General features: G+C 45.8%; 3 protein-coding genes across 6 annotated transcripts; 2 read left to right on the top strand and 1 right to left on the bottom strand.

Moving 5' to 3' along the window:
- The first annotated feature begins 128 nt into the window (after positions 1-128).
- Positions 129-1,950, top strand: LOC119446692 (uncharacterized). Its single transcript, XM_037711198.2, has one exon. It carries the CDS (start codon positions 354-356, stop codon positions 1,197-1,199), a length of 846 nt encoding a protein of 281 aa, XP_037567126.1. The 5' UTR covers positions 129-353; the 3' UTR covers positions 1,200-1,950.
- On the bottom strand, positions 1,906-24,470 carry LOC119446689 (vacuole membrane protein 1). Of its 4 annotated transcripts, none has more exons than XM_037711192.2 (12): positions 24,177-24,470; positions 19,378-19,661; positions 17,722-17,812; positions 17,009-17,119; positions 15,976-16,055; positions 13,838-13,925; positions 10,401-10,452; positions 10,220-10,299; positions 10,057-10,137; positions 9,440-9,618; positions 5,755-5,857; positions 1,906-3,826 (listed from the first exon to the last, which is right to left on the bottom strand). In XM_037711192.2, the coding sequence occupies exons 1-12, from the start codon at positions 24,294-24,296 to the stop codon at positions 3,665-3,667; spliced, it is 1,431 nt and encodes a 476-aa protein (XP_037567120.1). In that variant the 5' UTR covers positions 24,297-24,470; the 3' UTR covers positions 1,906-3,664. The 4 variants fall into 4 exon arrangements, with proteins under 4 accessions (XP_037567120.1, XP_037567119.2, XP_037567121.1 ...); XM_037711191.2 differs by lacking the exon at positions 24,177-24,470 and adding an exon at positions 23,183-23,407; XM_037711193.2 differs by lacking the exon at positions 24,177-24,470 and adding an exon at positions 22,883-23,139.
- A 242-nt stretch (positions 24,471-24,712) lies between these two features.
- Positions 24,713-25,951, top strand: LOC119446690 (stomatin-like protein 2, mitochondrial). Its single transcript, XM_037711195.2, has one exon. It carries the CDS (start codon positions 24,839-24,841, stop codon positions 25,913-25,915), a length of 1,077 nt encoding a protein of 358 aa, XP_037567123.1. The 5' UTR covers positions 24,713-24,838; the 3' UTR covers positions 25,916-25,951.
- Positions 25,952-27,463: the final 1,512 nt, after the last annotated feature.

Below are 27,463 nucleotides of genomic sequence, written 5' to 3'. Positions count from 1 at the left end.
AATAATTCATTTAATTAAGTCTATAATTTTAACCATTAACTTACAAATGGTAACGATTATTATGTAGCTAGCGCCACAAGAGGTTGGCGGTTAAACATACAGCATAGAGTGCACTACATTAGGCAGGATTGATACGCACCTTACCATGAAGGTGGTTACAGCAAGAAATGTATGAGTTGTTGTGGTATTGTTTTGCGACGCGTGCGTCGTTGAACGGATGCCCATCTGTTGGATGATAGGCGATACGCAGAGTTCTCGACGAGTGCCGACGTCCGGCGTCATTTGCTGCTGTTGGCACGCCACCGAAGACCTTCTCACGATTACAGATAGGAGTTCCGACGACTGCGAAGAAAATGGCTCCGCAAGTGATACGCGCCGCGACCTACCTTAGCCCCGGAATCCCTGTAGAGTTCTTTGAGGCCGTGTTGGAGTACCTCGAGCGTAGGCTCGATGTCCACACCACGTTGATTTACGAGTCCCGTTGGTTTGGACCTCCGGCTGACCGGCGCGACCCTTTTGCTCACGGAGATGTCGACATCGCATTCATGAGCCCCCTCGCTTTCGTCCGCATGCACGATTCCGGCAACGAGCACGTCGAACTGCTACCGGTTTCTTCCGTGCACGAGCATCGCAAAGGCAGCGGCGATACGGGACACTTCGCAGACGTAATTATCAACGCCGACTTGAAGGAGGCCAGCGTTGACTCTTTCGAGAAGCTACGCGGCTGCCGGTGGGCCTACACCGGCCCGGAGTCCTTCAGCGGCAACCAGATAACGCTCCAGGTGCTCAAGCGACGCGGCGAGACCGCCACATTTTTCGGCAACAAACTGCGTGCCAAGTCGCATCTGGACTCCATCTACATGGTCCTCAACAAACAAGTGGATGCCGCCGCCGTAGACGCGAACTGCTTGGCGTTGTTTTTCGACCGGAACCCGTCATATAAAGATCAGGTGTTCGTGATCGAGTCGTGGGGGTCGCTTCCCCCGTACCCCATAGTTGTTAGGAAGGCGCTGCCCCAGGAGACGAAGCTGGCTCTTAAGGATGCACTGCTCGAGATGTCAGAGTTCTCTGAAGGCGCTAAGCAGCTCGCTCAGTACAGGGTAAAGCGTTTTGCGCCTGTCAGCATGGATCAGTTCCTGACGTTCAAGGAGGATGTGAGGGAAACGTCCAAGCTTACCTTCGACTCGGTCTACTACTAAAGTTCTCGGCTGTAACAGTGTCGCCTCGCGGGTCACCCAGAGCCCAAAGACACGGCTCTCTAGAATTGCCGTTCGGTTAGCCTGCCTAGTGAAGAAATAGTCAAACGAGAGGAAGTTTTCCCTGAAAACCTGTTTTAAGCGGCAGACATTCCGAGCCGAGTCAGCTATATACTGCCCTATTTAGGCCCTTAATATCGCCGTAGTTAAGGCATGTAAAGAGCGCATTGCTTGCTTTGAGTAGGGTTGGCTCTTAGCGCTTGGAAGCCCACAGATATTGATTGTATTTCCGCGCTCAATACAAGTTTAGGTGTCGCTTGGCAAGTCGTATTGTTGGGCACAAGCAACTGTAGGTTTAGTAAAACCATATTGTGATTTTTCGTGCCCAACAACGTTCCACTTTGCTTCACATCTGAAGCTTGTGAAAACCTAGACTGGTCACAACTGGACATCACCTGTTCTTTCCTATGCAACAACCTGTTTGGCAGTGTAGTTCTGTTTAAGGGATTTCTTTTGCATTGTAACCTGCTGTGTGTGCATGTAGGCTTTTCCTGTGAATGACATTGAAATCAATTATGCTAAATTATATATCAATGTTTTTAAATAGGATGCTTATTGCTTCAGCTTAAAGCTTCACGTGTACAGAATATGCCCCTTGCTTCAAAAACAGCACTCTGATATGTTGTGCTAATGAGAGAAGATTCCAGTGGCAATCTGTATAGTTTTCTTTATTAAATATATATAACTTTTTACAGATTGGGAGTGTCGAGACCAGTCTGATTAATACACCATGACCTAAGGAAATTCTTCCCAACTTGCTCTAGTGCCAAGCACAACATTCCTGGTTGATCAGTCACGCTCACCCACAAATTGATATTTGCAAAAGGTTTGTTGAAGCTGTCTCCCACACATACAATGTGAAATAAAACATTCACTCGTAACAGAAAAGCCAAGGGGGTCCTCCAGGTGATTAGGGAATGTCAGTTGGACAGCTTGAAATGAGGAAAGACAATCATTCAGATAAGCTCTGCAGCTACATGCGATGGCAGCTCTAGAAGAGTCCCTTGGCCAGAGTTGGACACACACACAATGTGTTGATAGCTCACACTTACAATTGCGATTAGCGGGCACTAATGTAGCGCCCTGTGTGTGTTCACAGCCTCAAAGCTCAGCTAGTTGCATGCCTTTGCGATGTCAAAAGGCTCGTCAACATTCACATCTCAAACAAATGCAATTTACAAGCCTTGCTTTACCTATCACTTTGACAAATACAATGATCGCACTAAACAAAGATGCCTCCAAGATTGCACTGGTTAGGGTCACAGGATAATCGGCAGCCATTCAGGCGAACAAGTCCCACCGTCTGTATCATTCTATTGACACCACAGCCTACAAGCACAATATTACAGCCTGCTCCATGTTCAAAAGCATTGTTTTGGCTGCAAACATGGTGCTTACTTTATGTAACAGGCTTGTCTGTGAGGAAAAAGAAATGGTGCCTTGTTTTTCTGCACAACCACTCTACACTTAAAATGCGAAGACCAGCTCTTATTTGTCACCCTTGTAGTCGCCACTACACTGATAATCCCACTATGCCTTGCAGGTGATGCAAATGAACCTAAAAGAGTTGATGCCTCAAAGCAATAATACAGCTGCAGAAGCCCATCAAACAAGATCTTTTTCTGAAAAATTCTAGCCCTGATGTGGTCGAATCATGAACAAGACAGCAGGGAAGACCTTGTACAGATTGTGCCGACTTCAGACAGGGCAGAAGTGACTAATACCTTTTTTTTTTTTTTGCTAACTTAAAATGTACACACCATAATCTGGCAATACAGGAATTCCAATACCGTCAATATGTACAACGCAACCAGATTCACACCGTCACCTTTTGCACTGTGCTGATTTAATTACATGTCCATAGTTTTTTAGCAGAGCCAGGCACATGCCACTTGGAAACAGACAAGGTGTAACTAAGGGGGAAAAAGAAAGCACCATTTGAGGAACAGGAGTCTGTGCTTCACATGAAACTTCTTGCAGATGCCATTCAATGTTATTACACACTCCTATGTACAAGCTGTGTAAGCAAGACACGTTTATGCTGGCAACAACAAAAAACTGCAAAGCACAACAAAATATAAAGGAGCTCCTGCCATAAAGAAATAAAAAGTTTGTTGCGGTGGCTAGGTGGAGAGGTGCACAGAAAAAGAAATGGTACATTCTCTCTTTTCACCATATTTGTATATTGAAAAAGAAAACACTCGGACGGCTGAAAAGAAGGCGCAAATGTTTACAAGCAATGTCAAACGGGGAGGAGGTGGGGAGAGGGAAGGTGAGTGCAGTCTTTTTGTCTAGCAGTCCTTTTATGTTTCTGTTTCATCTGGCACACTGTTGTCCGCAGTGCACACACACGGCATCAACCTCCGTAACTGAGCACCTCGCACAGAAGAGCGGCACACAATCCAAGCTCAACTGACTGCCACCTTGCCGCGTGGTGCCGACATCGCTTTCTGGCCCTTGGAGAGTCGCCGGTGGTAGCTCTGGGCCATCGAGTTGATGATGGAGAGGACAAAGTAGACAATCATGCACAGGACCAGCTTCTCAAAGAGCCAAGCCAGCAGTGAACTCTCCTACAAAGACAGTGCAGGCAAAGACATCAGTATGAACGAAATCAAATGAGGAGCAAATACATTATAGACCCTTTTAACATTTACACACACAAAGAAGTCTGTAAGTCGTTAGCTAGGCTAGTTGGTAGTAATTCATCTTAGTAAGCTGCTTAGAGTGCAAAAGAACACACTCACATATACACACATGCATTTTCGGCTGTTTGTTTGTGTGACTGCATAATGTGTGTTCTTTGGCGCTCTGAAGCAACTTGCTAAGACAAGTCCCTAAGGACTTCCAGTAATGCCCTCTCAAACAGCCCGCTAAATTTAGCCAGTAACGAAGACCATGAAAGCTTTAATGGCCTGCAAATGTAGGACTCTCTAGCTGGCACCAATTTTGCTATGCAGATAGACCATTGTTGATAAATTAAGTTTACTCTGAAATGCACAAGAAGGCTCATACATGAGCTCGGCACATGGGGCTTATTGTTTTAATATTTGAATGCATCAAGATCATCAAGAAGTCGACAGTGGAACAGTAATTAGTTTTTGTTGCAAATTTGACTGGCCAAACCGCACGCAATTTTTCTGGGGTCACGAAGACACTGCTGCCACAGTGTGGATAAAAGGTCTACAGCAAAGTTGCACAAAGCATCAGACGCTATGTTCGAGTCCAATTCACAGACATCACAGAGCTGCCAAAAATAAGCAATCTACTGCCATAACTTCTGCAACTCCTTATAGTGATGTTGTACTTGACTGAAGGCAAACACTTCACACAAGCATTCCCTAAACGTTTTTGACACTCAAGACGGTATTCTTGGGCGATTACTTTCGGAGACAGTTTCATTTTCACGAGACTCGCAAGGCACATCGCCAGAAATGCTGTTCGCTGTATATGTGAACACGTCTGGTGCCGCGTCAAGCCAAGTCTCGAGTAAATGAAACTTGTTGGCTGTATATGTGAACACGTCTGGTGCCACGTCAAGCCAAGTCTCGAGTAAATGAAACTATCTCCAAAATTTATTGCCCGAAAATACAGCCCTTGGTTGAATACTATGCATACACATAAGCCATTATTCAAAGCCTATAAATATGACACCGTTAGTAACATCCAATGACTCAAAATAGAGGAAGGGGCATGCAGAATGAAAACACTACATGTACGGCCAGCAGACTGGAAATGGAGAAAGCAGAACTAAGTGGACAAGGACAGTGCCAGGCTAACAGCTAAACAAACTAATAAAAGAAAAAGTGTTCTCTCAGCACCTTGCAGGCTCTGTGCCGACTGACTTTGAACACTTCTCATGTGTAGCCAGTTCACCTGGGTGTTTAGGGCAATGTGGTGACAAGCGATCAAGTTGGATTTCTCAACTGTGGCATGAATGCAATTCATAGCCTTGGTATCCTTACAGACATGAACAAAAGTTTCGTTCACACCTATGATGCATTATCATCTACTTTAGACGCTCTATTTTGTTGACTGGTCAATGGTAATTGTCAAGGCACTGCACACATATCGCGTTCGTCAGTATGTATCGCACCATGGTAACGCAAGAGAAATTCTCATCAATATATTGTGCCACAAGACCACTGCACTACGATTCTTGCTCTATGGGACCAACCATTGAGCACTATTGATGCACACCATTGAAACAACCCTATATTTATATATTTAATAGTTTATGCCATTGGGCAAACTTCTGAGGAAAAAAATAAATATATATACATATAGATTGCGCCAATTTCAAAAATTGAAAATTTGAACGCTGAAATAGTCCTGCTAACTAGTTTGCTTCCCATGCCACGTGAACTGAAACAATTTCATTCAGGATAATGCACACTCGCCGAGTGAGTAGCTGAATGAAATGACCACAGCGGCTATTCCTTGGTGCACAAAGGAACACTATTTTTTGTGCCAAGAACGGAAAAAAGCGATGCTGCACAACCTGAGCCACGTGGGAGCCCACTTTGCGGTGCAGCTTGGCCTTTTGCTTGGCCAGGAATTCCTTGAAGGGGGCCTGCAGGTAGCGGCCCACATAGGGGATGTATCTGCAAAGATAAAGATAAAATTTGTACTCCAACATAACAGTGCAAGAAAGGCTTCCCAATTTTTATCAAGAAGGCAAGTCTCAAACTAGAAACACATACAAAGAAATATACCGCATTTACTGCATTCTAAAGCACCCTTGATTTTAACATGCACCCCAATTTTCATATTTAACATGCACCCCAAAAAATGCACAATGCAATGCCCTTGATTGCTGCCTCGCCAGATTTTCTTGGTAAGAGAGAGAAATAGCAAATAGCAATCACTTGGAAAAAGAAAATTTATTGTGTCCAAGATGAAGAGGACCGGGACATCACTCATTGCAACTGTTCGGATTAGAAGGTGGGATATTAAATTGGAGGGCGAGGGGATTTGAACACCACCCGTTACAGTTTTGGTTTCATACTCAATTCTAATGTGCGTGTCATATTTTAGTGAATCGTTCCTCAAAGAAGTGTGCATTGAAATCGAGTAAGTACAGTATATTGTACAGAAGAACATCAGCGCCAACAGACACTATACACAGCGAAAGAGAAAGATGTTGGTGAACCTTTTGCCTTGCGCTCACTTGATTTTCAGGAATGACCCACTGAAGTGGGCCTCGGTTAAGTACCATGCTGCCGCTTCCAAAACGAACACCCTCACTACAATACACAGAACGTCTGGCAAAGTCAACAGCCTAAATGTGGCAGCATAAATGTGTCCACTAATAAACCTCATGAGGAAGCTGCACGCAATGTTACCATCCACATGGCCACCACACCATCGTAGGCACACACCTATGCTTGCCCAGGGACAGCTCAGTAGTCTAGCAGTGCATGGTTAGGAGAGGTGCTCAAACGCAGCTTGCTTCCCTGCCTTGTCAGTCTTCACAGCTCTTGGCTGCCTGGCTGGCTGCCTCTGAAGCTACAGCACTATGTTCTACAATATTTACTATGTCTACAAAATTTACCTTTTCTCATTTCAGGAAATTTTATGAGCAGTGGAACACACTCACACTTGCATCATCTGTCAAGATTATATCAACCACATTGTATGCGACCTTGGTTGATCAAACGTCGATATAACAAACACACATATAACAAAATAAATCTAAAATGTTTCTCACCGATATTGGCATGCAAAAAATATATGCTTTTAACAAATATCAAATATAATGAAGGTATTTCATGGTGGATACAAGTGTGTTATAACAAGGTTTGAGTGTATAGAAGAAAGCCCACTGCACTCACTGTGGACAAATGCAAAGAAGTCATAATCTTGTTGTCAAGACTCTGAAAGCACCACGAGCACTGCTACAGTACGGCCAAGATAAGCAGCGACAATTGACTGAAGTGAAAAGCCAACAGCAACTTGTGTATTTGTGCCTGCCTTCCACTTCTTTATGTCCCTCCTTGCCTGTGGTTGCTAGATCTATCATTATATCACATCATATACAGTAGAACTTTGTTCATACATTTTGAAAAAAGAAATGTGAGAAATAACATCCATACCGGGGCAATGTACAACCCGATAAGTGCATAAGAATTGCCAGTGAAAAAAGTTGCAGTGGCTTAGCTCGGCTATGCCAGGCAGTGGCGCACCGACGGGGGGGGATTCGGGGGTTGTAACCCCCCCCTGAGGCCGACTTAAAACCCCCTTTTGTTTAACCCCTTTTCTTTCCTTACGCATTTGAGTACTGTAAATAAGATGTAAGACGCGCAATCGCCTGCACACTCGCAAAAAGCGCATTTTTTTGACAATTTCCTGTGAAGAAATCGAAATTAGTGCTGTTTAGATGGTATATTGGCAAACTGTCAACCCCCCCCTGGCAGAAATCCTGGGTGCGCTACTGATGCCAGGATATACGTAGCGTTAGCAAAGGTTCAGCTGATTATTCTTAGCTTATTCTTAAGATTATTCTTAAGATAAGATTATTCTTATGAGTCAAGCTTCTCCGTTCTTCTGCGCTGTTGAGCAGCATTTGCGCTCTCCTTCTCCATGGCTATACCACACTGGCAAACGCCAGTCAGAAGCGCAGCGGCTCCAGCGCAGTGTCAGACGGCGACTGCACAGCGAGCGCGCGCCGGCGCCAGTGCGTCTACCACACGCTACGACGTCACTCCTCTGAAATGCGCAGACCGGCGGCGGTGAGTCGCGCGCGCGGCGGCGGCGGAGTGCGCGAGAGGTGCCGGCTCCGGTGGCTTCGGTGCGCAAGCCGTGTGACATCACTGATCCTTGCGCATGCGCAGCACGGCTCTTGATGTGCCGCGCGAAACGGGCTTGGCTAGGCCAGTGTAGCTAACGCTACAAAACACTAGCAAGTGGACAGAACGAAGCTGACGCATGCCAAGCTGGTGCGACCTACGAAAGACGCATGTAGTCGTTCTTGCAGTTTTGACCGACAAGCTTACGTTTGTGCTCCTCATATTCAGCCTGGGTCAGCATCTTGTTCGGGCGGGACATATTGGCGGGAAGTTTTGACGTGATAACTGGGCGAGAATCGTTGCGGCACTAGATGCCAATGTGCATCGAACTGATGGGGCCCGAGCAGCCCGAGATGCGCTTTGTCATTTTCCGATTGCATACTTTCTTTTAAGACAGCTATGGGAAACAAACGAAACCATGCTCGTGCGCGACACCAGAATACGATGCTGCCAGAGTAAAACTGACACTCACATCACGCCGCCTGCAGCATGGAACAGTGGTGCATTTGGATTATCGCCTATTAAGTGTGTAGTACGCTTTTAACAGCACTACACCACACATGCTGTACTGTGAGGAAGTACTGCACATGTGCAGTACTTAGAGGAAACTGCCATGGTGGGCGCCTACTGCTCTCACATGCACCTCCTACAGCACCATTTCTGGCTCACATGGGATCTAGTGGCCAGAAAATGTATGATACGATCGCAGTTTGGCGATGTGCTGAACGTTGGTGCCAAAAGATTGTCCTTTCTGGGAACATATTAACCGGTAAAAGAAGAGTAACTATATTGGGCCATTTTTTGTGTTCTCGTTCATGAACACTGGCGCGGGGAAGACGTTCGAAACTTGGCGCTGAGAAGACGTTCAAAACGGGATCGTATCAACAAGGTTCTACTGCAATTTCAACTTTTGCGATCTTGAAGACGTCAGCCATATGTTACGCTCACAGCTCGTTATTCTCATGTTAGTATAACCCCAATGATCGAACATAACCCCCATATCTCACCGTACGTCCCATCTTTATTCAATTGCACACGCACATGCTCGCACCACTATTTTTGCGGCCTCATTTTTTATTCGCACAGCAGTGGACTGGAATGGCCTTCCCCGTGACATTGCAGCCATCACGCGTTCATCAACCTTTGCGGACAACTTAACTGCATATTGTTTGTCATGAAGATCCCTCTCTGTAACCTTTATTTGTAAACCCACCCCTTATGTAATACCCCCTAACCAGGGTCTTTAAGGTAATAAGTGAAAGTGAAAGTCAGCACCAAGGTTAAAAAGAAAAAAAAACAAAAACAAAAAAACAAGTGTCCTATAGCAAAGGTTCCTCATTGACAGACAGATGCATAACGCACAGCACACACACCACAGGAGATAAGTTAAAAGCCAACCTGAGCATCTTGAGCAAGAGTTCAACATGGTTCTCATTGAAGGCAATGATGACAAAGAGCTTCTGAATGTGCATTTTGATGATGGCCTTGCCAATCAGGGTGGCCCCAAAGAAGGTCCAGAAGGGAACTAGAAAGTGTCCACAAGTGATGCCAGCCAGGTCAAATAGTGGATTGGGGATCTGCAGTAGAACAAGGTTACAAGGAAATAAAGACATAGCATGAACACCAAAAGTAAACACAAAATAGTGTACCCCAAGCTGCACCTTGTGAGATGCCCTCGAGCATCTCAGGGCCACTCTTGGGCATCTCGGAGCCACTTCCATGACCCACAAGTCGCAACAACAGAAAATGACAAGCACAATTAGTCGTGGATCATGCAAATGTAGGCAGCAAATTGCCAGTATATGAAAATCATGTCTGCACCACTGCATTCACTCCAGAAGCAGCAGGCGAGTTCACACCAAGGTTACAGCAAAACATTTAGTTGAACTTGACTGGGGATTCTTTCACTGTTCATTTCACACAGCAGACTGATCAGTTTCACTTATTATAAACAGAATTGAGCTTGTTGGGCTAACAAAACTGCACAAGAGTATAGTAACAAGAAATGAACGTACCGAGGCACAGGCAAGGATACCAAGGAAGCCAACTCTTTCCACTAATTTTTCCACGGCCAGCTTTGCCTTGTCCAGGACAGACTGAAATTGTGTACTCAGTCAGGGCAAATTTCCAGTGCAAATAAAGCAAAAAAAAAAAAAGAATGCAGCAGTGAATGCTTACCAGGTCTTTAGTCTTCTCTTTCTCCATGAGTTCCTCTAACTCCTCAAGATCTTCAAGGTCCTCATTGCCAGATAACCTCGCTTAAAAATAAAACCATTGTTTGGCGCCATTAGTCTCGGATAATGACACAGGCACAATGCAACAGGATACTGTAGTCATTACACAATCTACAGAAACTCACCGGCTCTTGCCATGAAATATGGTGGCAGTTCTCCCAAAGCGGTGCCTGCACCCTGCAAAAAGTAGTTCACACTTGATCACTTTCTCTCTCTCTGAAGCACCTTTCAAGAGAATAAGTATTACAAAGCAGTTAGAGAATCTAAATCCAACGCAAGTTTAAAAGAATGCCTTTAAAATTTGTAAACATCTGAAAGCCTTACCAACCAGCTTACTTGGATGGGGTTGGGGCCCCCCGTGTTGATGTTTTCTGAGAGGGGCATGTGAACGGTTAACCTTAAGGTTGATTATTCTAGTATGTTTGGTTGGTTGGTTGCATGCATGTGTTTTGGTCTTTTCCAACTCGTGCAACCCTTTTGTTTCTTCAACTTTTGCTCATGCACATTTTATCTGTGCTCAGAGCATATTTGTGTCCCTGCAAGGCCTGTTTGTACCATTTTCCGGAGCCAACATCCACGATAGAGAACACAAAGAACGACCCAATACAATTACGCTTCTTTGTCACCAGTTAATATGTTCCCAGTAAACACAGTCTCTCAGCACCAAAGTTCAGTACATCGCCAAAGTGCGTTTATATGATCCGTTTTCTGGCTGCTAGATCCCATTAGAACAAGAAAAAGCACGAGGCATGCACGACAGAGCAGTAGGGGCCCGCCAGGGCAGCTTTCCCGCAGTACACGCCTGCCCTTGTCCCGTCAGAATGCTTGCACGCACTCAGTATTCTCTTCCGGTGCCAGCAAATCTTCTTGGGGATCGTAGCATTCACAGCCATTGCCGCCAACCCTATTGTGATAAGCATCTTGACCTATCTGTTTCACAGTGTGTGTGGCGTAGTGCTGTTGGAAGCTATGCAGATGCGTGACTCACGCGTCCCCTGATGTTGTTTTCCCCGCATGGCTCCCGTCTTCTGTAATCCGGCTTTGTCGCATAACCTAACGGCAGCGGAGTTGCGCCGCATTGCGAGAGATGGGGCGAGTGTCGCGCTGCTAACGCCACCTAACGGCGGAGTTACTTGGGCGCAAAAGAAAGAAGGTGCTGCTCTCTTGACGTGGGGGTCGGTGAGCAATGCGGACATTCCGCACGTGCGCCGATCCACGCTTCACGAGACAGTCTCGCGAGGTTAGGAGCAGGACACCGGTATAGATGAACACGGATCGTTCGAACGCGCCACCGTTCGCGTGACCGTACACGTGAACGACTAGGCGATGGTGTCATAGCATGGGGCGAACATTTCGCTCGCGATCTGGTCGCGGTGAGTCGGACTTCCTTGATTTGTCACGCGCCCATGTGAATGTTCTATCGTGCATTAGTGTATGAAAGGTGCAATAAATGCCCTTTTGATTGTTTACACTACTGTGTTGTCGTTCCTTTGTCCCAAGAGCACGTGCGAGACCCCACAAAGCATACTGCACGCGTTTAATAAGCGATAACTAAAACACGCCATTGTTCCCTGCTGCAGCCAGTGCGAAATGAGCATCTTGTTTCGCTCTAACAGCATCGTGTTTCAGCGTCGCCAACCAGCTTGATTTTGTTTGTTTCCCGACGTCGTCTTAAAGCACAAAGAAATGGGAAAACGGCAAAGCATGCCTGGGGTCACTCAAGCCACACCAGCTCAACGAGCGTCTATGTCTTTTGCCACAACGATTCTCGCCGAGCGCGCACGTCATTTCCTGCAGACTGCCCTGCCTGTAAAAAGCTGCTGACCCAGGCAGAGTTCAAAGAGCATAAATGTAAGCTTGCCAAAGCCGCAAAGACAATAACCTGCGCCCCAGGCCGCTCAAGCCCGTTGGTGTCTCACACTGCAACGATTTGCGCAACGCTTCACATTACGTAGATGTCAGCTACAGTCGAGTCTGCCAAATTTTTAGTGACTTCGAATCCCAAGGTTTCTTGGTTGGTATGCGTTTTCCGTGCGCGTTTCCTCGTTTTTTTTTTTTTTCATAACGTATGTATGAAGTTCTACCGTACCCACTTCGTACCACTAAATAAATTTTCATTTCAACACCTGGGTAATTTTGGCTCTTAGTTTTGAACATAGCGAGTCCAGAAACTGGGCTACCTGGCTTAATCAACTTTATTGCCAGGCTTGTAAACACTACTACAAATTGCTACAGACCATCACACAGCAAAAATCTTAGTTCAGAGATAGTAGGAAGTAAATCAGGTTCAACTGAACTCCTGTAAAACTGGAACAACAGGAAGTTGAGCTACTTGGTAGGAATTCATGTTAGAATAAAAGTTAGGCATGCAGACACAGACACAATAACAGAGAAACGGACAACACAAACGCCGTTTGCGTTGTTCGTTTTCCTCTTATTGTGTCTGTCTGCGCGCCTAAGTTTTTTCTAACATGAATTTCTACAGAACTGATTCGGCGTGCAAAAATTTAGCTTTACTCGAAAACAAAGGCAGCGACTTGCATTTTTTCCTCTAAACCTTCTTAAATAACTTTTGCGCACTTACCAATTGCTCAAATTTCACGGCAAGTCTATATTTCATGGTCTGGATCATTCAATGCACTTGGCACTGTTTCTTACCCAATTTGTCAAGAAAATAATGTGAAGTTGCCTCGATCTGCACCCTTCTTGGTGTCCACATCACACCTCCCAGTGATCAACCCCTTAACTGCCGTGACAAATTCCGAAAAAATTTTTAGAAGTGCAAAAAAAAAAAAAGTTGCCAAAAGTCAATCCTGTCAAAATCGCAAGTTAAACAACGAGTTAGCACGTCATCAGCACCAGAGGACGTTCATTGTGATGGCGAGTTATCTCATCATTGGCTGTTAAGGGGTTAATAAAAACTAATTTTGAAGGTCATGCTTAGCCATGCTGCAGAAGCTTTAAGTGACAAGGAAATGTCATAGTCACCATGTTTTGGACATCACTCATTGCGAGAGGCACAGATGAAGGCAACTTCACATTATTTTCCTTGACAAACGAAGCATGTAAAAGTGCTATAGTACTTAACAATCCCAACCATACAATGTGATCTCACTGTGAAACAAGAGCCAAAACGAAGCAGCGGTAAGCGCTAAGGGAATAACACGCGTCACTATATAGGGTTGCCTTCAATTTGTCCTCCTGGGGTGCCCAGGGATGCCAAAGGCGCTGCTTGCAGCCAATGAGGACTGGTGTACAGTCAGCGTCACCCTTGTGTCAGCGCGGGAATGGCAGCCTCCGGGGCGCTCGGGAGGCAGCCAGTGACGTCTGTCGTTGGCTAGCTCCAGAGCACCCCGGCAGCTGCCGTTCCCCCGGCTCTGCACAAGGGTGATGCCAACTGTACATGTCTCAGGCAGTCCTGAATAGTCCAGGATGACAAATCGAAGAGACCCACACACAGCACTCACAGATCACAAGAACTATATGGGTAACCCAGCACTAAATAAGAGTTTCAACAAATACCATTCAACTAGAAGATAAACAATGCATACATTTCACTCACCCACATAAATGCTTCTAGTCTCACTTTGCTCATCACTTTCAAGATGCCTACATGGGCACCAGGACTAGACTCCTCAGGGCAGATTATCCTGCAAGCACAATTGGCCATGTTCACTGCTCATGAGCATTAATGCTGATATAGGAAATCCAGTCATTCATAGTGCCCGAACCACATGGGTAAATTAGGTGCCACTTCGCGTGGGTGTCACTAGGCAGTAGGATCACTTGGACGCTGTCGCATGGGAAACTTTAGAGATAAACAGTATCGTATTTACTCGTGCAAGGCCCACACCTCATTTTGGAGTGCAAAAATTTGGGAAAGGAAGCTTCACTGAGCATCACAAACATACTTGCATGCATGGCCTCCGAAATCGCAGCAGGGTGCCTTAGCAATGTCGGAGGCCACGCATGCATGCTGGTTAATTTCCACAAGCCATTACTGAATGGCACTAGTTACTGACATGCCAACAATGGCATCGTCCTTGTCACCATATCCCACTAGATCCCTATCATGCCCAATCAGCATAAACTGGTTAGAGCCATAGATTAATTGTGCTTCAATGGTATTGGCTGTGTTGAGGTGCGTTGTCTGTCAGGTTTAGCTGCATCGTGCTTTTGGTCGCATGTGTGTAAATTCTGAATGCCTGACATGCCGTTTCATTAATAATGTCGTCAAGAGCCTTCAAGGCGATGGGAATCTCAAACATTAATGGATGGCAGGACTAGCTTTGGGGGAGCACCGATGAGGCAAACTCTTCAAACGTTGAGGGCAGCGGAAGCAACGAGAACAACTGAACAAGTGTTCATAGTCGCTCGCCAGTGGTTGCATTATGCTGTATTGTAGTCTAAGCACAGTTCGAGCTTCAATGAGTAACAACCTGCCGTGTGCAAAACGCGCACCCTGTAAAATAGCCATTAAAGAAAAGTGAGGGCCTTACACGAGTAAATATGGTATTCAAGCTGTTTGTTTCAATCATCAGAAGAACCGTACTGCATGTCCAACATACAATTTAAGCCACTGATCTCTACTATAGAGGGCTGGATAGTGCATCGAGCACCTTTGACTGAAGCCAGCCTTGTCCCAAAAGTTGGCGTTTGGCGCCTTTGCAGCGGCACTTTGCGTGCATGGGAGTACAGCATTTATTCTTTTCTTGCCCTAAAATAGCTGCTTGTTGTGCCATAAACTACTGTAGTAAGCCAGAGAAGTCTTTTGGGAAGACGTACAGAATTTTCCATCGCAGCGCCTGCACCGTCGCTAATATGAGTGGCACACACTGGAAACACTGGTGATTGAGAAAAAGTTTTATGTAAGAAAAAAAAAAAAAAACTATCACGTACGGACTCAGATTATCGTATATGTTCTTACCGGACATTGCACAGACAAGAACACAACCTAAACCCGGAAAACCACAAACAAAAATTGGTGCATCTACAGTATTATCTGACCAAACGTACAAGTGCAGCATATGCCCTGCTTCCAGGACATGCCGCACGGTAGCGCGCTTTCACTGGCTTCACCTGCGCCCGGCTCTGCGAGCGGCGAAGCGGCATCCAGCAAAACATAGTAGAGATCAGTGATTTAAGCAGTCATCATCACCACATTTTGCTCTGCTGCAAATCAGACAATGGCTCTGGTGTGCGAGGATATTTCTGCCCAAGCAGTTTATGCAAATGCCATTTAATATGTTTTTCACAATAAAAAAGCTTTACAGACACAAATAACTGTTTCAAGTGCTGTTGTAGCACTTTTAGTAGCATCCAATCGCTACTGCTCTCAATTCTGCATGACACTTTGTTTCACCATGTAGCAATGAGCCACCAAAATAGGACTTGCTCAAAGTGAAATTAGCATACATTTCTGACAGAGCTTTTACAACTTAAGCTACAAAAGAAAGCAACTTATAGGCAAGCACACTTACTAAATGTTACCATGCACAATTCTGCTCAATCTATCATTTCATACTTCGCACTGCCTACTGAGGAACCCAGCACTATTGTGGCACACATTAAATATACTGACTGAGCACAAGATCCTTCTACACTCACTACAACTGCTACTTGGACTACGCACGGTTTATTGTAGCTAACAATATCAACAATAGTTGATGTCATGGCACAATGGACATGTTGTGTACTTACTCATCAGGGTAAGGAGGTTCAGGAAAATCCACCGTGCCACACTCATGAGCTGCTAATGTTACTCCAGCTATGTAAGGGCCCTGGGGGAATAGGAACGATAGGTTGTACAATGTGAACCAACATTAGCTAAATGTGATATGAGACATGCACGAAAAGGTATGACAGATTTAACAAAATGGGAAGACAGAGCATCTGGATACAGATATCGGGTTGTGTTCTGCAATCTCGGGGACTATTTTGTGGCAGAATCAGAGTTGTCAGACAAAAGCAGGCTGACAAGTCGCGCAGCTGTAAAGTGAATGCTATGGGATGTGAGTGCACATAAATGTCAACTACAAAACTAAAGCAAGAATGTACATAGGCACTTCATCTTACTGAAAAATTCAGACATGAAAGATGTTTCAGTTTGCCCCGTAGCAAGATATGGCATGAATATGTCCCATGGTCCCTGACCTTACGATTCAGAAGATTAAAGAATGAGCATGTTCGAGTACAACATTTGTCAAAAGTTTCAAAGCAACTTACTCCAAAAGTGACATGATCTGTCGCCAGGCTCAGCTGCATGGCTGTAACATGCCTGGCACGTACACACCGAGGTTCAGGCGAGTGAGCAACACTGTTCCCCCACCCCTGAACACATTCCCAAACTCTGGGCCTGTGAACCAAATTTTTAGATTGGTGCCAGTACATAGCCTAAAAACATGTCCCCTCACATGTTAAAAGTGGCTTCAAAGCTCGATAAACAAAGTTGGTATGGTGGACTGCATGGCACAAGCTTCACAGAGACCAACATAAAGACGGCAAGCACTTAGCAAGGAGGAGGATGCAGAAAAGCAAATGCAGGCTGTTTACCTAGTGCTCACCACATGAAAATGACCAAGCTTGAAATGTTATAATGCATCATCTTGTACATCACGTTTTTGCATAGCCCAAACTCCACAGGGGCAAAGCATGAGCCTCATCAATAAAGCAGTCATTATTTCATCATTGCTTGCCCCCAACAAAAAATATATTTGGGACAAGGTATACCTACCAGGTATAACAGAAATGTGTGTAGACCTGTCCCCAAGCCAACAGAAGACAGAACTCCAAGGCCCACCCAATAGGCACACCAGAGCATTTTCTTCTCTATGAGCAGTATGTACTGCAAAGAAAAGCAAAATTATCGCCCACGATTCCAACCTCTCCTACACACATTTCATTAAAAAAAGCAAAATAATGCACACTTTACATACCTCTCACACAGTGATATACACTTAAGCCTAATAAAACAGAACAAATTGCCTCAAATAGAAATGAGCGATGCTTAATTTTAATTTTTGCCTATAAAACTGATACAGAGAATTGCACAGTAAATAGGGGTAGCCCATTGTCTCGTTGCTTCTAGTGACAAGCAAGCCCCTAAGCTTGCTTAAAATATTGTGTAAAGCCAAATGCAACAGTTGCAATAGTTTCATGTCCACCGTTGTGCCTACTTCCATTAGCCCTCCCCCCCCCCCCCCCCCTTTTTTCCCACCACTAATTCCAAGGCACAGACCAAAGAATGTTCTTGGGCAAGAATTTTTCCACAAGGTACAGCAATGAACAGGCTACAAGTTTTTCATGCAATTACACTTTTCTCCATGACTTTGCCTAACACTCCTTTCTCAGCATGAATGATAGAAAGACGAGCAATAAAAGCAATGCATTGGCCTTTTCTTTCAGTTTTAACAACATTAAAGGAACGTTTATACAAGCGCTGCTTACCTTTTGATGAGATCCTTCAATGTAGTAGGCAATAGTGCATAGAAGGAACACTAACAATGCAGCCATGACTTGTTTCCTATTCCGCCACAGCCTGCATGGAAGTACAACGTCGTCTACACCAGCAGACAAACAAGAGAAAGCACAACGGCAAACACAGATTATGCACAATTAGAGAAGATAGTTGGGCTAGTTGGTGCTTATTACAGACTTGAGACATCATTCCCTAGCGCGAAAAAGACACCGAACGACAGCGAGAAGCACACAGGACAGAACGCTAGACTTCAACTGAATTTTTACTACAACGAAACATAGGATTCATGGTATTCGCAGAACCTACATGCAAAAGGCAACATTCAATTTTCCCTTTACCCTTTCTAACACATGAGTTATCTGAACAAGCCAATGAACAGGTTATTTACCAAATACAAACACTCTTTCTTGGTGAGAGCCAGGGAAGGGGTGCTTACGCACCTATCACCCGCTTTTTGATACAAAATGTTTAGAATATTTCTCTATCGACCTACCTCTGGAGCCACCTGGGCACACGAGTGCTTTGAAACTGTGTGGCACATGAACACCTACGACAATGATCAGTCATATGACCACCAGTCGCCTAAGGCACTGACAGCTGCCTTATGTTCCCACAAGTGATTGTTGACCCGTTTAGCCAATATAGCACTTGCCGCACGATATCGGAATCATGTAAACTACAGCCACATGGCAGTCAACAAGGCGCGTGGCATTCTTTTTCAAACAAGCGTCAGTACGTTCACCTTCCTTCAACATGCGGCACATTCTCGATAGTTTCTGTGGGCACCAAGAAAACGACGGGAACACCACTTTCCCGCTACCTTATTGAGGCGGTGCAACATATTGTGCATGTAGGGCACCGGCACTGGACGCACCTGGTGCCATTGTTCACATCGCCCAGTGGGCTGTCGGTGTTGCTAGACCTCATAAATGAGGTTCTCAGCTGCAGACACTATTGTGTCTTCAGGCAACCCAGCAGTATGCAGTCGACTATATCTCCTAGATCTCCGTATCAGCTTCAATGACAGTCTACTTTGCTGGACGTATTGTCTCCGATCCAAAAAACCTCTCAACTATAATTTGGCTCCCCCTAAGATAGTGAAAAGGGGAATAGCAATGCACTGCCTCCGAGCCGCTTTGCAGAAATCCCGTGAGCACCAGATAGCCTGTAGTATGCAAAACCAGGCTAGTCGACTGCCTGTTTCTGGCTAGTCGATGTGCCTGTTCACCATTGAATGCCTCCTTGTGCCTTATTCTTTTTTCTTATGGTGCATTCTTTCTCAATAACTCAATGTTACATAAAATCATCATTTGATAGCCAGCATATCTGCTTTGTATTTCTTCCCTGTCATCAACACTGTTTGCTATGGTAAATGCAAACCCCCAACTAGCCTCATTTCGTACTCTCATAGAGTCATGCCGATGTCATTGGCAGTGCAGCCTGGGCATGAAATTCTACAATGGAAGTCTAGTTATAACTTTAGTTCTCTGAGAAAGCCACAAATAGAGTTCAATAGCAACAGACAATTAGTCTTAAGTAATTTAGCGTCCCCTTAAGCCTGTAAATAAATGTTCTGCAAATGACAATGCCAGTGATGGATGCAGGGAGAGAGTATGTTTACTCACCTGACACCCATGTCAAGGGCAAGCACAAAGAGCTCACTCAAGAAATAGCGCAATGTCATGATGGGCCTCCGCCAGAGCACCAGGCTCTTGCGGTCCACACAGCCAGCCAGCAGCTCCATGCGCAGGGCCTCCTTTTGCGAGCTGGCAGAAGAGGCCAGGCCCCCATTGGCCACTCCACCTAGGGACTCCGAGGTCTTGCGCTGGCGTACCGCCAACTCCACCTTGGTGGAATCACTTGCATCGGCTGCCATCTGGTCCTGGTCCCACTTTTCCAGACGCTTCACCTGGCAGGGCCCATAAACATGCACACTAAGCTTATCTACCAGACGGTAGGCAACATTTCATTAACCCTTACTGAAAGAACAGATACCGATATAGCCAAATATTACTGCACAATCGTGCTATCAGGCTGACAAGCAACGTGAGGAAGACATGCAATGTTTAATCGAACAGAAGAATAGGCCTATTATACCACGTTCAGAGCGCATATGCAGCAACCCTGCCGGCACCATGATAACGGCACCTTAGTACCCATTTTCCCCAATTTTCTGCTGCACTTGGGTTCAAGGCAACATTATGGGGAATGCTTAGGAGAACACCATTGTGTATGTTTCCAGTCAATTTTAGGTGAAAGTTGTCACGCAGATCTCCTCGATCCCACTCCTATATTGGAACCTTCTAATGTGATTAGCATTCTTTGGGAACTTCACCCAGTTTGCAGTATGTCTGTTTGTCCTCGACTAACCTCTTTCTTGTTAACTTGGGCCACAGGGTACAGTACGTAGTTCATGGTCTAATGGGTAGAGCATCGGGCTGCTGTGCTGAGGGAACCGGGACCAAAACCAACCACCTTTGGCTAAGTCTCCCATGGGCATGTGCCACTGGTTATGTGCTGCTCTTCAATGAACTTCTTTGATGTCAACTTCGGTCACTTAGAACTAGGTCGCGTGCAAGTTCTTATTGCCCATGGGCGACAACCTCACTTCCTAGCACTGGGTGTGTGCCACTGGTAAGGAAACATAAGTGCACCATTTACACCAATTACACTCATCATAGGACAGATTGCTAATTGCATTAACATCACTAATTATCTCCAAAGGAAGGATGCGCCGCCAGTTTTTATTTTCAACTCATGTTTTGATCTCCAGGGCTAAGCGGGTTTGTCATGGTACAAACGCTTATCATAGCTGCCCTTCAGCCTGCTAAGGACTACTACTACCAGCATCTTTTGCGACAGCATAGTGCAGTGAAACTCATTGCAAAAAGGATTTATTGCAGACACCTTTGCTCAGGAAAGTACAACACAACACATCGATACGGCATGCAGAATCAGCTCAACGTAAGGAATTAGAAAAACAGCCCAAGCTTTCCCTGCAGAGATGTGCCACTGATGGCTGAGGGCCTTTCAATATACCATAGGTGAACAAGAAACCCAATTACATTTGTTAAATTAGCAACGTCAACTGTATGGCTAAAAGTAAAATGATGAACATAGCTGTTGTTATTGCTTCCCTGCAAAATCGGTTTTATCTTACGAGTACTACTATCTGTACTGGCACAATTCGCCACAACAAGTATGACTTGTTCGCAATACAGAAATGACTGAATTTCCTTCGAACTAACTTTGCATGCCAAATGTTCCGTCAATAATGGAGGCTCATATGAAAGGGAACACCCAACTAGTGTACTTATGGTGAAAAAATGTTCAATGTAGCACTTTTAATGTAAGCAAGCATCATCCAATTTCCATTCTAATCCATACTTTCCCAGTTATTGTTTGAATGATGGTTAGATGTTTTATTCATGCCCCCTATAATATACACCTGGGAAGACTACGTTGACACATAATTGCAATTCAACACTAAGTTCAAATTTAATCTATTTTCTGATTGACAACCCTTAAGTCAACCAGCAAGAAGCTCGAATGAACAAGAGTGCAACTGCAGACACCACAGCAGAATAAATGTGAGATTTTCAAGTTCGTAGCAAAGTAATGCATTAATGTAAAGCCTTAGAAATCTGGCACAGGAAATTAGCTACAAGAGGTCACCTCACTCCTATGGAGACAGCATAAAGGCTATTGGTCAAGACAGCACTGGATTTTTCCACTTTCTCTATGCCACTATCAGGAACATTTATTTTGGCCTGCTGCCTTTTTCCAAACTCCAAGCTCTTTAATCAAGGTGCTAAGTTTCATGTGAATAAATCCTATTCCTAGCACACTAGCATCACACATGCATCACACACTTTTCATACTTAAATTACGTGCATAAAAAGTGCTTATGATGTGAGAGGTCCATGGGCTAGCTAATTGATGTTAAACCATTAAACTGGTGCAATATGAATGCGAAACGAATGCTACTCATATATATGCGAAAAGTAATGCAAGACAGTGACCTAGGCGACATGTTCTAGGTCAGTGGTACACTTCACTGGCAACTACGGAGGAAGACTTGTGACGGGCGGGTTGCAGAGCCTGTCGTTAGGCTATGCACCGAAAATGCGAAATAAAAACGCACCGGCTGAGTTTAGACGGCAAAAGGACAAACGCTAACTAGCGTTCCTGTAGCCTTCGTCTGTCTTCTTCCTGCGATAGTTTCGTGTGTTATGCGCAAGACCTGCAACGAGCTGCGCACGGAACAGTCCAGTAGCCCATTCACGTTCTCCTTTAGCCAAAATTTGTTTACAAAACAAAGTCAGCACAGCAATGACTAACGGCACAATTCGAAAACCGTCGCAACACTTTACACCACTCTACGTGTCATGGCCATCACCGGCAATTACTTCCTCCCAGTAAATCCAGTCGCTCCATCTGCCAAGTACTTCTTTTTTTCGACAGATGTATCCAAAACAAGCAATTACTTCACACTAGAACACCGGTCGGTAACCAAGTGCGTAGTCTTCCATGCACTAACTGCGGTGCTCTCCAAGCACGGCGCATCATCTATGGAATAGTCGCACGTGACGCGCAAGGTCATCAATAGGGCCACTCAATACGAATACGGGCAGTTCGCGTCGACCATCCATGCTGAAGGTGAGTGCTGAATGTGACGCGAATCCGATTCATTCGATCACGCCATGTGACGGCGTATTGGGAGTGTAGTACACGGTTACCGAGCGATGAGCGGCCAACGACACCGGGTCAGTCACCTTTCGGTAGAGCTAAACCACATCTGCTCAAACAATGGCATACTAGTTTCGGTCTATTGTGCTTCTAGCTCATACTTACTAGAGGAGGATTTACCATGGCGTCTTGCGATACGCAACGCAACTTCGACGGTCGCCACCAAAAGCTGGAAACGCTTCTGTAATCGCCACGCTGCGCACGACACTGCGTGTGAGCCCACGGTCCACTAAGCCCTAGGCACACCAGCGCGTGACTACAACGAACGGCACGATCAGAGTAGAGCGTGATTGCGGCAATGAGAAGCTCGCCCGAGACCCGGAGCGCGCTACCTTGAACAAAGGGGGAAGTGAGCATGCGCTTCAGCCAGAGTGATTTTACCTCAGCACAGCCTGCCAGCAAAAAGTCCCGGAATCAAGAAATCTTCAGAGTTGTGTCACATATAACGACGAAGATTCCTCGCACAAGAAAACATTTCGGCATCACAATGCAAAGCGCTACAACACTTTTCTATGGCGACGTGGCAGACGACTTTTCTTTCCGGGCGGTGAGCGCCCAGATTCCTAAAGCGCGGTTTCGCAGCCAGCAGGAAAATCCCGCAAGTTGGCTCCGTGGAAAACAACAAATAGTAACCGCAGCCAAATGAGAAGACGAAGAGTAGAGTGAAAGGACACCACTCACAGCGCGTTCACTAGTCCATTTGAAGGTGACGCGATCACGCACGTAGCGTGTGCTCCACTCTGACACACAGCGTGTGATAGAGGCAGGATGCACAGCTGTTTCTACGGAAAGCGGTGAACCCAAAGAGCGAAACTAGCGCGACAGGTGCACTTGCCGTAGCCGCGTTGCGCTGCTATCACACCACGCCGACCACGCACTCATTTTTCTCATCCATTCTTTCTTCTTTTACCCTATTAGCGCGAGCACGTGACATCCTTTACTCTAACGGAAGTTCTCGGACACCTACGCGCATGCTACGCGTGCGTATCCGAGCGTGCCGGTGCGTAACATCCGCAAGTTTATCCGTCGCCAAGGCAGCGAGCGGCGTCCTTAGTTTGTCGATACGAGTCGCCGTTATCTCTTGCTGAAAGCTGATCCCGGATGCCGTTGTCGCTGAATCAGCAGTTCTGGCATTCTATAGTGATACGATATGGGTCAGAACCATTATTTCATTTACAGTTTCAGTAAATAAATTTAAAATAATGCTTGCCGTACGTGTCCAGAAACGCAATTAACGAGCAAATAAGATACAAATGCTTGTATTTTAGTGGTTCAGGCACGTCTTCTCCTTTCCGGATATGACCGATTAAATTATCTAAGAACTTTTTTTTTTTTTCCTCCTTCGGAGATGAAGAAGCAACTGTTGAAGTGGCCTCCACTCGACAGGACAGAGTATATGCACAACCACTTAAGTATTCCCCTAGTATAATGTCTTAGTAGAGTGGCGTTCCAGTGTCGGCTGCTGCGCTGATATTGAACACCGACGCGGAAAAAATAGGACAAAGCGAAACGGTGTAATTCATCATACCAAGTGTAGCAAAGCCATGCAGGACGGGGCACCAAAACTGCCATATGCTAAAGTGAGGCGTATCCAATCAAATTAGACGGTCAATGAAAGCAGGCAATGACTTCATGCGTTGCGGTGTCTCTGACAGCGCTCTGACATGCCACTGACCATGTCTGATTTCTTGCCCGACGATTTTATGCCTCGGTATTTCAGTTCTTGACGCAGCGCATCCTTAGTGAGAGACTTGTACTCCCGACGAATGGGCGCCCGTTTGTTTTTCGGGCCCATCCCTAAATACTAGAAACTGCAGCACTGGTGGCTAAATGAGGCTCGGCGACGCGCCTCCGAGCTCATTATCTTTCTGTTAAAGTTTTCAAATGCTAGAGAACGGTGCTATGAAGCAGCATTAAAGAGCACAAAGCATCGTGAGAAACAAAACGTACGCCCTGCTTCTCTGCATAGCACATTTTCCATGCATTTTCTACCTGCCGGTGCCTATGACCGGTGCTACCGGTGAATGAGAGAGCCTTGTCTAAATACATCAGTGATCAAAGCAAAACAAATTAGGTAGTGAAAAAAAAACTTAAAATGAAAACAGTAGCCACGGTTTTACTGGTTAAAGAAGTAAGTGTCTATTGTCAATGCCACGGAGGTCAATGCTATTGTCTCATTACCCTCGCTAACGTCGGTCTTCGGAAGTTCACAACGAGCAACATTGTGCAAGCAAGAAAAGGCATTTTGCGGCGTGATGTCTTGCCGGTGACCGAGCCGACGTCCTGCTGTTGTGGTAGTCATTAAGTGGTCGTCTGCGATTATTCAAGCCCACAAGCATGTATTCCGTGGTTAGAGCAACATCCTGCAGAACTCTCCTGCGCAACGTCGTGTCAGCGACTGCTCGTTGCTCGCGACAGAGGTCCACTACTCCCATCAACACTGTGATTATGTTTGTACCTCAACAAGAAGCATGGGTGGTCGAGAGGATGGGAAAGTTCTCGCGAATATTGGAACCCGGCTTGAACTTGCTGCTTCCAGTGGTAGATCGCGTTCGCTATGTCCAGTCTCTCAAAGAAATAGCCATCGACATCCCGCAGCAGTCTGCCATCACGCTGGACAACGTGACGCTCAACATCGACGGAGTTCTCTACCTGAAAGTGGTCGACCCGTACCGGGCGAGCTACGGTGTCGAAGACCCCGAATTTGCCATCACACAGCTCGCGCAGACGACGATGCGTTCTGAGCTGGGCAAGATAGCCCTCGATAGTGTCTTCAAGGAACGGGAGTCGCTCAACATTGCCATTGTGGATGCCATCAACAAGGCGAGCGGTGCCTGGGGCATCGTCTGCCTGCGCTACGAGATCCGCGACATCCGTCTACCACAGCGGGTCCACGAAGCGATGCAGATGCAGGTTGAGGCTGAGCGAAAGAAGAGAGCAGCAGTTTTAGAGTCGGAAGGGATCCGAGAAGCGGATATCAACGTAGCTGAGGGACAGCGCCGTGCGCGTATACTGGCCTCGGAGGCGGAGAAGATGGAGCTCATTAACAAGGCGCAGGGAGAGGCTAATGCCACGCTGGCTAAAGCTGAAGCCAAGGCCAAGGCCCTTAGCAGAATAGCCGGCTCCCTGCAACAACCAGTCGGTGGCAATGCCGCGTCATTTATGGTGGCCGAGCAATACGTGCAAGCCTTCAAGAGTCTCGCTAAGGAAGGCAACACCATCATCCTACCTGCCAACACAGGTGACGTGTCGTCGTCTGTGGTCCAGGCCATGGCCATCTACAAGAACCTCACCCACCCTGTAAAAACAACGCAGCAAGAGACTGGAAACCAGTCCACGGATAGCTTGGCGGAGTACATAAGTGACGACGAGGACAGGAAAGATGTCACGGACTCCACGAAACGCCAGACATAAGGAGACCTCACATTAAAGACTTCTGTTCTTGGAGCATCCTTGAATCCTAGTGTGCAAACCTAAATTGGTCTTGGAATTTGTTATGAACAGCTGCGTTCAGATCCATAGTACAGGGACAAAGGTTTATTAATGCTATTCTGTGGACGCACATGCACATTGCAAACTGGTTTTACGTGCATACATGTTGGCGTGCCACTGGAAATCGTAACATTATTCGCCATCAGTCTTAAGAAGTGCAGAACTACGCATCATAATGGGTGCTTTGTATATTAAACTTATAATTGCTGTCAGCAAAACTTGCTGGATGAAGCATCATTGAGAAATTGTGCTGCACAATGACACAGACAATGTAGGGCACACACAGTGCAGCATGTCTTTTTTTCGGTCTGCCCCCTTCTTGAGTGTTTCACATTTTATACAAGTATGCAACACCAACTTGCAATGGGCACTACGTAAGGTATATTGATGCTATTGCATGGAAAGGGCAGTTATCTAGTCTGTCAACACAGGCACTATTTTACCCTCACTGAAAATTGGGACAGGCACAAAATGCATCAACTGCTGAGCAAAGCCAACACTTTGCAATCTGGTCCAATCATCTTGTCTTTTATGAGAAATTTCTTGGACTGGGCGTGTATGACATACATAATAAATAATTGTTCACTCATTTATATGAATAGCTACCTTTAACTGTCACACTTATATTTCTACACACATAGCCTTCACTGCTCTTAGCACAATACATGGCACAGTGGTGCATCAGGATTATGACATAGGACTGGTAGACGTCAGACATAGTTCAGAGTTATTGGCAGCCTTCTCTTTAATACGTGGCACAGTGGTGCGTCAGGATTATGACATAGGACTGGTAGACGTCGGACATAGTTCAGAGTTATTGGCAGCCTTCTCTTTGGAGGTTCCACAGATGCGCACTTCATGCCATTCCATAAGGTAGCAGTTGCCCTGCATCAATGTAACCTATTTAGCTTAATACTTCTGTCGTCATCCACAATTCATTGCAACCTTTAAAATATATAGAGCTTGAGCTCTGTTAGAGTTAACCTATTGACTCTTTACAAAGCCCTGCATATGGACCTGAGGCAGTAGTGCACCCAGGATCTCTGCCATAGGGGGGGTGGAACTTTTTTTCGGGGGAGGGGGGGAGCAAGCACTTTACATAATATGCAATTTCCTTGCTTTATCTAGAGGAATCCAGCAGCAAATAAAATGCTAATAATTATAATAATTATGACACCAAGGTTTTACTCGAAAGTTTTGAAACAGCTTGATAGGGGCTAACAAGCTGATCTGCAGAGCAGTGCACGTGGTTATCTGTTGAAGCTCTTACCTAAATGGTCGTGGCAGCAGTGAGTCTCAGATGGCACTGTCTGAGGAGGTCACTTATGACTGATGGAGTGGGATAACTCGCGAATGTCAGTAATAGCGTGGTTAACTCGGCCTCAGGGGGGGGGGGTTAGAACCCCCCCCCCCCCCCGTCAGTGCGCCACTGAGCTGAGGCCTCCTATGTAGTTCTAGTACTTCATAGTG

This window comes from Dermacentor silvarum, chromosome 3 (genome assembly GCF_013339745.2).
Source record: "Dermacentor silvarum isolate Dsil-2018 chromosome 3, BIME_Dsil_1.4, whole genome shotgun sequence".
NCBI classification, from domain to species: domain Eukaryota; kingdom Metazoa; phylum Arthropoda; class Arachnida; order Ixodida; family Ixodidae; genus Dermacentor; species Dermacentor silvarum.
Note: the sequence above shows the minus strand (reverse complement) of the source record. Positions and strands in the feature narration are given on the sequence as shown.

Bases quoted from the DNA above. Each gene is read 5' to 3' on its own strand.
- LOC119446692 (XM_037711198.2), top strand. From the start codon at position 354: ATGGCTCCGCAAGTGATACGCGCCGCGACCTACCTTAGCCCCGGAATC.
- LOC119446690 (XM_037711195.2), top strand. From the start codon at position 24,839: ATGTATTCCGTGGTTAGAGCAACATCCTGCAGAACTCTCCTGCGCAAC.
- LOC119446689 (XM_037711192.2), bottom strand. From the start codon at position 24,296: ATGGGCCCGAAAAACAAACGGGCGCCCATTCGTCGGGAGTACAAGTCT. The intron at 10,300-10,400 runs GTGAGTTTCTGT...TTTATTTTTAAG, and splicing joins ATATTTCATGGCAAGAGCCG to CGAGGTTATCTGGCAATGAG. The intron at 5,858-9,439 runs GTTGGCTTTTAA...TTATCTTTGCAG, and splicing joins CTCTTGCTCAAGATGCTCAG to ATACATCCCCTATGTGGGCC.